The sequence below is a fragment of the Podarcis muralis genome, chromosome 6, assembly GCF_964188315.1.
Source record: "Podarcis muralis chromosome 6, rPodMur119.hap1.1, whole genome shotgun sequence".
In the NCBI taxonomy this organism is placed as follows: domain Eukaryota; kingdom Metazoa; phylum Chordata; class Lepidosauria; order Squamata; family Lacertidae; genus Podarcis; species Podarcis muralis.
The window spans coordinates 68,799,697-68,812,343 of record NC_135660.1 but is presented as its reverse complement, the minus strand read 5'-3'; the positions used below and the strand labels follow the sequence as shown (position 1 = coordinate 68,812,343).

Sequence of the window (12,647 nt, the reverse complement as noted above, 5' to 3'; positions counted from 1 at the left end):
AGGAGGGCAGGGAAATGCCAGCCCCACCCCCATCAACATGCCAATGACTTAATCATTTGATTGCAAGAATCATTTGGCTGAGAAAATAATCATACTAGCATGCTGATTTAATAGCAACCTCAGAGATTCGCTAGTACTAATTTGTGATTATAGCTGCCTGATTTTGATGTATTACAGAGACATTCTGCTTTGTAAACATTCTGCTTACAGTGCAATGCTATGCGTTTCCACTCCATTTTAAGCCCCATTTAGTTCAATGGGACGCACCCAAGTAAGTGTATTTAGGACTGCAGCTGCAGGCTGGAATTCTATTTACATTTAGCAAGGGAGTTGGAGAGACCAAGCACTGTGTAATGCAACTCATTGTTCACATCGGATGTTTTAGACTACAGCTTCCATCGGCCACAGCCAGAACAACCATGATGGCTGTGCTGTAGCCATCATGGGAGTTGTAGTCCAAAAAGCTGGAAGGCACTACATTGGCCAAGACTTTATGGTTTGTGCCATACACAATTTGCTTGTCTTCACAGTGCTATAAGACTCTTTGCTGCATTGGGTACTACAGACTAACAGGGCTACCCCTCCAGCAGAGTTCAGATTGTCTTCTAGTGAACTCTTCTTGGAAGATTATCAAGGAGCTTAATGGTGTGTGTGTGGGTGTGTGTGTGTGTGTGTGGGTGTGTGTGTGTGTGTGTGTGTGTGTGAGAGAGAGAGAGAGAGAGAGAGAGAGAGAGAGATCTCACCCTTAACTGATATTCCCTTGCAATCCAGGGTTGCAGAGGTACCATACATTGGGTGTGTTCTGGGTTGCATTCTCTGTTATGTGGAGCAATGATCAGGCCCCCAGAGGCCAGGTGTGAGCTTTCAGAAATGCAAAAAATGGTGTGGAAATGGTTCCCTAATAGCAGAAATCTTGAAAGCCTTCAAGATTTAGAGTTTAGAGAGAACACTGTTTGTCCTGGGATAGCAGAAAAAAAAACTCCAGTCACAATGATAGTCAAAGCAGGCAATTTAAGAGCAGCCCACAAGGTGAAAATTGTTATGCTTCTCCGTCTGGCACGGACTGACACACAAAGGAAGTGAGAGCAGAAATTGGGGCTGAATGTGAAGAAACAACAGTGTAAGATTGACAGGACAGAAATCAAGAGGTGTGAGTTATAGCCCCCCCCCCCACCGCGTTGAAAATAATTCTAGGATGAATGTAAAACCAATTATGAAAAATGACAGTGTCAGTCAACACATTTGTTCTTGCGCAGCTATAAATAATTTAAGACCTATGGCGTGAGCATTGTCTTGGCCAGAAAAAACTGTGAGGGAACTTTCAGGAATGTCATGCCATGGGCAGACCTTCCTAGACTGCCCCAGTTCTGCTGGTGGGTAGGAGAATCATAGGTTTGGTTTATTTAAGTGTTTGTTTGCGCACTGATGGTGCCAAAAGAAGTAAACAGAGTGTAAGGGGACACATCTGTAAAAAACAGACGAGGAGCCTGTTGCTCTCTGGGTATCTGAGCTCTAATTCCTATCAGCCTTGACCAACAAGGCCAGCAGTCAGGGATGATGGAAGCTGAAAATCAATGACATCTGGCTCCCCATACTTAGCCTAAAATTTGACACAAGAGAAACGAAAGTCTGGCGGGGGTGGAGGCCAGGGGTGTAGCGTCAGGGGGCCACAGGGGTGGTTGCCCCAGGCACAAAATTGTTAGGGGGGGCAAAATTTCAACACCTCAGTACAGCTGCATGCTTCCGTCTCTGGTCTCCACTGAAAATGGCTTCTCCATGCAAACCAGGAAGTTGCCTTTCCGGACAATGGAATGACTTTTTCTTTTCTTATTTCTTTGGCTACGATCTCCTGGGTGACATGGACACCATTCGGCAGTTGAGTGCGCATGCATACTCCATCCGTTTCCCTCCCACCCACCTCTCCATGCAGTCCCGGGTTCTGGCAACCCACGCTACGCCACTGGTGGAGGCCATGGTAAGCAAGGAAATAATATCCCATTGTTTCCATTGCTGGTGCTCAGACTCAATAGCAGGCTTAGGCTACATACACATTCCCCTTTGCTCCAGTGAATCCCCACTGCTGGTGCTTGAAACTGAGCACATATGGCACTAGCCAGAATACATGTGCACCCTGCAGTTTCTTGAGAAATACTCCTCTTGGATGCGTTTCCCGTCAAAGTATGCTTGCATCCAGTTTGAAAGCATAAGCAGCAGTTAAGCTGAGGTGCGTACCTTCTGGGCATTCTTTGCACATGTGCAGGTGACTGCTTTGTGGAATAGGGGGTGGGGTTGCAGGTGTGGGGAAACAAATCAGGTAATGTGTCTCTCAGGTGATGCGCATCCCCACCACCTCTCAGGGGTGCACAGCGCTGCAAAGATGTGGCTTGAAATGCAGTGAGGTGGGAAAAGACCTTGATGAGTTTTAAGCTACGAATGTGTACATACAGCAGAGCATGGGAACAAGCAGCTGAGCCAAAGGCCTCAGAGAAAATGTGGGTCTTGAAGAGGACTCTTAAGGAAGTAAGAGAGGTGCCATCACAAAAGCTCTCCTGAGAGGCAGAGAGAGAAGGAAAGGGAAGGTTGAATTCCGTCTTGTGGTGACGTTGCTGCTGCTGCTGCTGTTTACGTTCTCCTGAGGTGCAGGTAAGCCTTCTCTCTTGGCAGGCTGTGATTGCGAAGCACGCCTCCTTTCAGATACACGTAGCAGGACTGCTTAGAACAATGACGCACAGCTCTACGTTCTGAATGGGGAAACCCATCAGAAACTAGGAAAGGTGACTCATTCTGCCCAACAACCCCCTCCTTTCCCCTTCAGCCGAGGACTGGTCTTCAGGTACGTGTGAGAGTGCACAACAAAAGCATTTTGGGAACAGAGAAAAGGAGCAGGTTTGGGGGGCAGTGAGAAAGATGCTGCAGTTTGAAACACACACACACACACACACACAGAGAGAGAGAGAGAGAGAGAGAGAGAGAGAGAGAGAGAGAAATAATGGTGCTTCTGTAGGGAATCCAATGTGGCCAGCTGCTTGCAGGAATGCTATTCCCCTTGTCTCTGCCTGTACTTTAGGACAATGACAGTATTGCTACTTACTTCACATTGGGAACGATGATAGCATCTCCTGGGGTGCTTTTTGCCATTCCCTTGCATGCCAAATGAGATTGTTTCCCCCCACCCCAGCCCCACACAATAAGCTAAGCAGAGAAAGAGGCAGGTTACATTAGCATGCACAGCTATGGTTTAAACTGCCACTTTGGTTTTGAGGAATTCCGAAATCCTTTTATTGTGACCAAGCAGAATGTTGCAAAGCAGCGAGCGAGCTTTTGAGTCCTCCAGAAGTCGGCAGCCGCATACACACAAACACCTTCAAAGCGCGTCGTTTCCCTCAAAAAAAATATGGGTCCTGCAGTTTGGCCCTCACAGAGTTCCCATTCCCAACAACTCCTAAGAAACTGCATGTCCCAGAATTCACTGAGGGAAAGGATGTGTTCCAAATGCACTTTAAAGGTTAATAGTTTATGCACAGCCTTCATCAGGTTGGATGTTAAGCAAAGCAGGAGGCGGGGGGAGGGGGAAGCTGGGCTGATATGAGAGCCGTAAGGTCTGCATTGGTCAACAGTGTTGTCTTCTGTCAGATTCACACCACACATTGAGAACACTTGTTGGTATCCATCTGTCTCGAGAGACAATGGAGTGTGCCTCTGGGGGCGAAGTCAAATTGCTGCGTTTGCAGCACTGAAGTGACCTCCCCAGGGTGCAAGCCTGAGCAATGTGTATGGAGGTCCTTGGCTGCCCAGATGACAAGACCCCCCTCTTGATCTCACTGACGAGGCCTGAAGGAAAGCAGAGCAATACGTTTGGCAGCAGCTTGGCTGCAGGAGTTGCCGGAAGGAGGCCTACAAGGCACCATCCAACCGTCTTCAGGACTCCACTCTGGATTTGTGTAGGGTTTCACTCCTTAGCCTTCTCTCCTCTCGAAGATATCCTGCAAGGAAGCAGAGGTTTAGAATCAGAGCTCTCCTTCTCCTAGATGGGCTACCTTCCCATGTGGTTGAGCCCCATCTGCCCCTCAACTTCCCTCTACAGCACATGCAGAAACCGCCTTCTTGACCATTGGAGTCACTATTGGTCTTGTCCACTCAATCCACCAGAGCCTGTTTTTGCATGCAGGGAAAGTCCCTAACTCATTGAGAATTTGAGACCCTTTGGCTACCCCTCACCTGGTTTAGCCAGCTAGTTAAAGCTATTTCCCAGAGTGTGGCCGCTGTCGCATGCTGACAGTTTCTAGGAGCTGCAGGTGGGATATGAGTATGGGGGGGGACCAAAGGTGGACAAACTACCCCCAAAAGAGCATTGTACCCCTCCACTAATACCCTATGCAGTGGTACCTCGGGTTAAGAACTTAATTCGTTCTGGAGGTCTGTTCTTAACCTGAAACTGTTCTTAACCTGAAGCACCACTTTAGCTAATGGGGCCTCCCGGTGCTGCCACGCCGCCAGAGAACGATTTCTGTTCTCATCCTGAAGCAAAGTTCTTAACCCGAGGTACTATTTCTGGGTTAGTGGAGTCTGTAACCTGAAGCGTCTGTAACCTGAGGTACCACTGTGCACCCCATTTCAACCACCTTAAACAGTCCTGGCTTCCCCCAAAGAGTTCTGGGAGCTGTCGTTTAAGGGTGCTGAGACTCGTTATGACAACCTCTATTTCTCTCACAGAGCTACAATTTGAGTGATTTAACAATCAAGCCTTCTTCAAAGGGAGCTCTTGGCCATTGTATGGGAATGGGAATGTGGCCGTCTAAGAGTTGTGTCTATGTTGGGGGCTGTTATGAAGAGAACCCATACTTCACTGTTTACCATCACAGCACGGATCGGGCCCGTGCAGTTGGTATGCCCCAGAAGCAAGCCCCCATAGTTAGATTAACCTGCAAGCAATGAGGCAAAGGGGCCGAGAAAGTTACCTGCCTCCGTTTGAGATCATCTCCCAAACATGAGGCACTTACGGCAAGACTTGGACCCTCCGCTGGAATGGAAAAGCCCATCTGGGACCAGAGAAGGTGATGTGTGCCTGTCCCCACCCCACGGAAAGGTGTGCTTTTGGAACTGAGGTATGAAGCAGATTTGGAGGCAGTGGGAGAGAGAAATTACGTTGCTTGGGGCACAGAGAGAAAGACAGGGAAAGGCAGAGGAAAATCTGGCTGGTGGTTCTAAGCTGAAAGCATCTGGGGATCTTTCTGTGGGATCTAATGCAGGGCAATAGATTTGCTCTCGAGGTGAAAGGCTGCAGCTCAGTGGCTGAGCATCGCTTTCTGTGCAGAAGGTCCCAGCTTCAATCCCTGGCATCTTCAAGCAGGGCTGGGAATGTCCCTCGTCTGAAACTCTTGAGAGCTGCTGCCAGTCGGTGTTGGCTGTATTGAGCTAGATAGACCGATGCTCTGACTTGGTATAAGACAGCTCTTTCTATTCCTAGGATATTATAATGCTGCTTGCCTCCCTAACGTTCTTCCTTGGCTTGTCCATTTATTCTTGCCCATGCAAGTCGGCAGGTAAAACAAATGTGACCAAAAATGCCCTACACCTCCAGAGGGATCTCTGCTGCAAAAGGGAAGTCCATTTCAGCCAATTGCCACCATTTGGGAGCCCTGAGAGGGTGTGGCCCTTGAGCTGGGAATGCTTCTTCTGGATCCCAGGAGAAAAAGCTGCAAATATGACTCAGGTCTACCTGAATAGGGCTAACAGTGAAATGGCCAAGGGAAATGGGCAGACGATGTCCATTTTGGAGCAAGAGGAACCTGATGGAGAGTGGGCTTGTTTTGATTTCCCTCGTTGCTCAGTGTGCATGGCCTCTAACCTCTCTTCCACTCTTTGCCAGTCTGTTCCTGCCAGTCCAGTAATTACTGGGCCAGGTGTTTGCCTGTGTGCCTCTGCCAGGTGTTGTTGTAACCATGGCACTGGGGAGAGGCACAACCTTCCCCCCTCCACTGATAAGAGCAGCTTCCAGTTTTTCCTCTCAGTGAAGTCAGTTGGTGGGAAAAGATTCCAAGGAGCAGAGGCTTAAGGGAGGGGGAAGGAGAGAGAGAGAGAGAGAGAGAGAGAGAGAGAGAGAGAGAGAGAGAGCGCAAATTCAGGCACAGAGCAAAGCCAGTTAGCAGCATCTGCTTCGGTCACCAGCTGGATTGCAAACAGCCCTCCAATTTCCACCTGCTGCAGAGCAGATAATTCTGGAGCTGTTCATCAGAAGGAGCTGGGATAACTAGAGAGGACCTACACCCAAACCATTGCAAAAGAAACTTGACGCCAACAAGTCTTTTGGTACATTTTCCAAAAAGGCATCCTTGAAGTGTATGTGTGATCTCAAGGAGGAAAAAACCAAATAAGGGCAAACTGAATATTTGCAAAGTCTCTGCGCGTTTGCTTCGCTGAAAATCCTGCAGTGAGATCTTCAACCAGCGACTGTTTGCAGAGTGCCTGATCTTGAAAACTGCTTCCATCGTACTGGAACAGAAGCAGAGAGGCAGATACCCCTGGAGAAACAGGGGCATTATAGAAAGCAGCAGCATCTTTGACAAAGCAACGTAAGCTCTCCAAACTGCAGGGCCACTGATTTAAGTGCAAGCAGCCGATTCTCAGGCCAGAATACTCTTCCCTTGAAATAGCATGACTGACTTATTACTGTGTGCGAGAGAGAAAGACTAAGCCCAGAGCAAGGAACGTCGCAGAGCGAGACTGATTTGAATACTCTGGTCCACTGTCAAAAACTCAACCCCCCACAGATATAGTTGGAGAATAAGCTGGAGACCCACAGCATCATGGAAGATGAGGAAGGTAAGGACCTTAGATTCTTTATTTGGAAGAAAAATAAAATAAAACTTGGTTTGCTTAAGAACTGCTCTCCAAAGTTGATTTTTTAAAACAATTAAGTAGATTTTTCTCATGCTGCTAATCCAGTCTCTGTGTAATTAAGTAGTTACGTGTGATCACCTAGCAATCAAGAAGAACTTTTTGATTTGTTTGTTGCTGTTTCCCCTGTGCAAAACATGCTTTATTTTGAATGACCTAAACAGCTAGTGAAGGGATGTGTAAGGGGGGGGTGAGGCACCTGTTGTTTCTGTAACCAGTGCTTTGTAAATGCTGTTTTACATATCAAAGCAACTGTACAATGCCCCCTGTAGCTAAGTGCTGATTTGAAAACTTCATTTCTTAGTTGGCGCTGATCCGTGCTTCCAGGGAGTCTCCAAGAGCTTCTTTTTTGTTTTATAAGCTCCAGAATCGAGGAGTCCCATCTCAGTATTTGCTGTAACCCATGCAAGCTACGTAGGTCAGATTTGTGAAGTACTTCAGACCACCCTAAAATCTCCTGGGTCCACACAGCTGATGGGGACCAGTGGAGTCCACGTGGCTGCCGGCATTCACCACGGAGAAGTCTTGGGAGGAAAAGAGCCTGCTCGTATGAAACCCTTCTTCCATGGTTGCATGCCAAACCAGGAACAGGGGGGAACCTGTTGTCTGCACAAGGATGGATGTCATGGGATGGATGCAATGTCTGCTTCCAGACCCCATAACTGGATTGATTAGCCACTGTTGATCTGGCCAGCAGGCTCTGTTTGTGCCAGGGAGCAATGTGTCTCAGCCTACTATTCATTTTCTCTTTAGGGAGGAAAATGTCCTCTCTTTTCCCCCTCACTCTTCCCTCAGAACACCCTGCTGTTGCGTCCATCCGCTAGTACCAAAATGGCTTCCGATTTCCCCAGATCTTGGCACACAAAGTACCTTCACAATTCTTCAAGGATGGGGACACCTGCTGCCCTCCGCCTGTTGCTGGACTCCGGCTTCCCTCAGCCCCAGTCAGCACGGTGAAGCAGTCAATCTTATATGCTGACAGAGCAGAAGATTTTCAAATTACGTAATGGGGCTGGTAGTTCAGGAGATGGCTTCCTAACTTCGAATGGGAAGGGACATGATGTAGGTGTTATACGGCCAGCAAGACTGACCTAAGACATTTTGCTGCTTCAGGTGGAACAATAAATAGCTCCCACATCTCCTCTAGTCACGATGCACAGCAGCACCCAAGATTAGCCAAGTCCTTTTCGCACCTGAAGCAGAAGATTTTTCCCCAGGAAGAAGCTGGCCAGGTGTCAGAAACTAAGGAGACCCTCACTGACAGCAACCACAGGAGTCTACCTTGGGCACCTTAAATGCTCACAAATTGTTTGTGGCATATGCTTTCATGCACTAGAGGCTACTTCACTGTGACTTTTAAATAGGAGGTCAACTAGAAATAAACAGCCAAAGACAAGTTGTTATTGTTGTTCTGTTGTAAAATGCAGTCACTTCTTACTTCACCGAGGGCCTTTCAAAATAATGAAAAGATGTGTTTATTTCATATACATAGCTTTGCTGGTCAATGTTTGCCTGCTGAAGAGGCACTTATTTCACCAGGCCTTTATCACCTGAGTTGTATGTTTTTTGGATCTACCCTATTCTTGTGGATGTGGTTTGTTTCAGACTGTTTTAATATTGAATTAGAAATTGTTGTAATCCTCTCACGGACCATTTGATGCAGGGCAGATAATAACAGTAGTCGTAGTAGCAGCAGCAGTAGTAGTAGTAGTAATAGCTATAACAAGTTTTCTGTCTATAAAACAAAAGCAAAACAAAGCTATGTGCTTTGGACCTAGAGAGGGTTAGCAGAGCTGTCATTATTGCCACATGAGGTTGTTGCCCTGCACATTCCTGCCACATTCACACCATACATTTAAAGCACTATAAACAGTTGTTGTGTGCCCCCCCCAAAGTATTCTGGGAGGTGTAGTTTGTTAAGGGTGCTGAGAGTTGTTAGGAGGTCCCTATTCCCTTCACAGAGCTACAATTTGCAGAGTGCTTTAACAATCTCTCTTCACAGGGAACTTCAGGAATTGTAGCTCTCGGCACCCTTAACAAACCACAGCTCCCAGAATTCCTGGGGGGGGGGGTAACCACGACTTTTTAAAGTGGCATCATAGTTCTTTATGGTGTGAAGATGATCTTGGAGTTAGTTGCCTTCCTTAGAGTTTTTCAGGTCGGAGCCCATTCCCCTTTGGACTATGGTTGTTGGTTCTATTTTCACATGCCTCCCAAAAACAGAAGATCCTTTGGGGAAAGGCTGTAGCTCAGAAGTAGAGCATCACCAGAAGGTCCCAGGTTCAATCCCCAACATCTCCAGATAGGGCTGAGGACTTCCCCAGCCTGAAACCCTGAGGAACCATTGCCATTCAGTGGTGACCATAGAGGGATCAGTAGTGGATTCTCATGTTCCATGTGAGTTCTGAAGACTTTGTGTCGAGATCGCTTATTGCCTTGAAGTGAAGAGGAGCTAAAATAACTGAACTAATTTGCAGGGAAGCAAGATGAAGGGAGAACAACGTCTCAGTAGGTGCAGGGGGAGAACTATATTATTTCAGTTATTCCAAATAGATAAGCTCCCTGTAAACCTCAATAGGTATGTGTTTTGTGTGCCACCACAAGCTTAGCTTTGTTTTCAGTTGCTGTTTTTAACATTTAATGGTGTTGTTGTGATTTAAGCATATTTTTATAACTAGATTTGAAGTAGTTTTCTGTAGGTTTAATGCAGGCCACTTCGAGTACACTTGTTAAAGTGTTTAGATATACATGAATACTTACAAGAGCATATTTTCACAAACCAATGAATTGCAAGTTTATCTTTCATTTCTTTGGGTTTCCCCCACCCATCCACCCAGGTGACACATCCTGCCCTACCAACAGCAGCCCATCCTTCACCAGGAATGAAAGCCACAGCCAGATCTATAGGGGGAACTATACCTTCTCCTCCTACTATCAGCACTCCTCTCCAGTGGCCGCCATGTTTATTGTTGCCTACGTCTGTATCTTCTTCGTGTGCATGGTCGGCAACATGCTGGTGTGCTTCATAGTGCTGAAGAACCGGCAGATGAGAACAGTCACCAACATATTCATCCTCAACCTGGCTATCAGTGATGTCTTGGTGGGGATCTTCTGCATGCCAACCACCCTGGTGGACAACCTGATTACAGGTGAGTGAAAGAACAAAGTGCAAACACATTGGAACATAAGAAGAGAGCCCTGTTGGGTCACTCCAAAGGCCTATGCTGACCTGCATGCTTTTCCACAGCGGTCAGCCAGGTGCGTATGAGAAGCATTTGGGTGTTTAGAGGCATATGGTCTCTGATACAGAAGGTAATACTAACAAATGAAATGCTAACAAGTCTCCAATGCCATTAGGACTGTTTGATAAGCTTACAATGGTACCTTGGGTTAAGAACTTAATTCGTTCTGGAAATCCGTTCTTAACCTGAAACTGTTCTTAACCTGAGGTACCACTTTAGCTAATGGGGCCTTCCGCTGCCGCCGCACGATTTCTGTTCTCATCCTGAGGTAAAGTTTCTTAACCCAAGGTACTATTTCTGGGTTAGCAGAGTCTGTAACCTGAAGCGTCTGTAACCTGAGATACCACTATCTTTATAAATGTTGGGGCCTTGCTGGTTTTGGAACCCGTTTAGTGTCTCCAATAGGACTACCTTAAAATGACAGAATATGCAATTGTGCAGATGTTTCCTAGAATGCAATTATTTTCTTCAGGCAGACTTTCCCCATTTTGAAGTCTATCTTTTTTCTTTTGTGAGCTAAGGCAGCTGGTGTTCCTGTGACAAATACTGGTGGCAGAGTGACAGATATTGTATTCACAGATTAACTTCATTGGGAGACAGAATGAGAAGTATTGAGATTTATGAGGTTTGTTTTTTTCCATTCACGCACAGAACAACTTGGTTTTGTTATTGGGGGGAAAAGGGCTACAGTCTCCAATAATAATTTCTGCTATGATTCTCCCCAAGGAGGGATTATCCTCTTCAGTTCTTTAACATGTGCAACATGTTTGCGCAACCAAATGGTGGTACTCATGCCCTGCAAATTGTGTTGAGGTTAAGGATGCTGAAAAATCCCAATTGCAGAAACTGCTGGTGTTTGCTTATTTGTACCATGTCCAGAATGAAATCAGTCAAGTGAATATGGTCAGTATTCACTGTTGTTGTTTGCAGTCGACAAATAATATATGATCGATGAGACACACACCCCTTGGATTTTGCACTTCATTTCCTTTGCATTAAAATAAATGGTGTGGAGTAACTTAATGATAACCTAATTCATTACACATAATTTCACCATAGTAGACAGGAAGAAGGATAGCTTAATATTAGTCAGAAGCCAAACTGCAGTGGAATGGAAACAGCGCTGCAGCAACAAATTCAAGGCAGAACATAAATCAATGCCCTTTTACACCCATAACTGAAGCACCTAGTTCTGGGACTTCACAGATTTCATGACATTCCTAATCCTGACAGCTTTATGTCTCTGTGCTCTCTGTAGTCAGAGGGGAAGAGAGTGGAAATAGTGGAGCAAAGAGCTGGGAAAGTACTACTTAACTAGCAAAGGTGGCTGACAGAGAGTCTCTGAACAAGAATGGCTTGCAACCGTTGGCTCTTGCAAAATAAGGAGAGTATCAGCAACTCTATTATTTAATTGTGTTTTATGAAAGCACAATTTCCAGTTTTGTTCTGCCCCATCTCTGGCCAAGGCTTTCTCTGTTCGCTGAATGGTAGGCATGCCCAGTCCAAGAATTCTGCAAATTTTCTCCAGTGTTCCTCAAGACCATAATTTGTGAGAAAAGATAATGCTTCTCAGTGCTCATCCAAGTGATTCAGATGCCTGAATGATGAGTTCCAGTCAAATGCCATATAGACACCCAAAGACTGCAGCATGAGCTATGCCCCCAAAGTCCTTTCGCTTTCCAGAGCCACTTTTCCTAATTCACACCCAATGGGGATAGGGCATAAGGTGTCTGCCTTTGGCAGAGCAGCAACTGGTTCATTTGGAGCCAGAGATTTGGCAACCATAATGGCACCCTGAACTACACCACCACAACCACTCTATTTCTCTTCCTGACTTGTTGACCCATTGTATCCCTTCCAACCCTCCAACTCTATGATTCTATGATCCCCAGACCTATGGATTATAGCATTACCCCAACAGAGTCTGTTCTGCCTGCTATCCAACAATTCTGGGAGTGAAATTCCTGTACTTGAAAGCATCTCTCAGGGTTGGCCAACCTATGAAGCCAGGTGAGGCATCTGCCTCAGGCGGCAAGATCCCCAGGGGCAGCAAATCCCAACACTGATTGTTCTTCCCCACTTGTTCCTCGTGTTGATCTCTCTTCACCCCTTCTTCCCTGGTGGGAGGACTCCCATCATTTGGGGATTTGCCTCAGGTGCCCAAATACCTTGGGCCAGCCCTAGCATCTCTAAACAGTAAATCTGGTTTTCTGGGTCGTATCAAAGTCTAAGATAGCAAGGATGTTCAGCGGCTGATTGTTAATCCAGATGAGAGGCTGGAAATTCACATTCTGCAAGCATTAGCATCTTTGTAACAGCCGGGGGGGACATGGCATGGCAGGGTGGAGAAAAACAAAATCTAAAAGAGCACGAGTAATGTCTGCCTCTTTCAAGAAACAATAGCTCAAGGATTTGAATGTCAGGGGACATAATTGAACTTCTGCCAGCCATTCTTTCCTTCTTCCAGCAACATGCACATTCATTTCAGTGGAGAGCAACATCTTTTAC

The 12,647-nt window shown here is 46.4% G+C and overlaps 1 protein-coding gene across 1 annotated transcript in view; it reads left to right on the top strand.

Moving 5' to 3' along the window:
• Window positions 1–3,622: 3,622 nt before the first annotated feature.
• NPFFR1 (neuropeptide FF receptor 1) overlaps window positions 3,623–12,647 on the top strand; it is a 21,005-nt gene continuing 11,980 nt past the window's right edge. Inside the window, exons 1-2 of the mRNA XM_028729574.2 lie at window positions 3,623–6,822; window positions 9,735–10,046. Coding sequence (XP_028585407.2) covers window positions 6,807–6,822; window positions 9,735–10,046 — 328 coding nt within the window. The 5' untranslated portion in view covers window positions 3,623–6,806. The remainder of the gene's footprint in view (window positions 6,823–9,734; window positions 10,047–12,647) is intronic.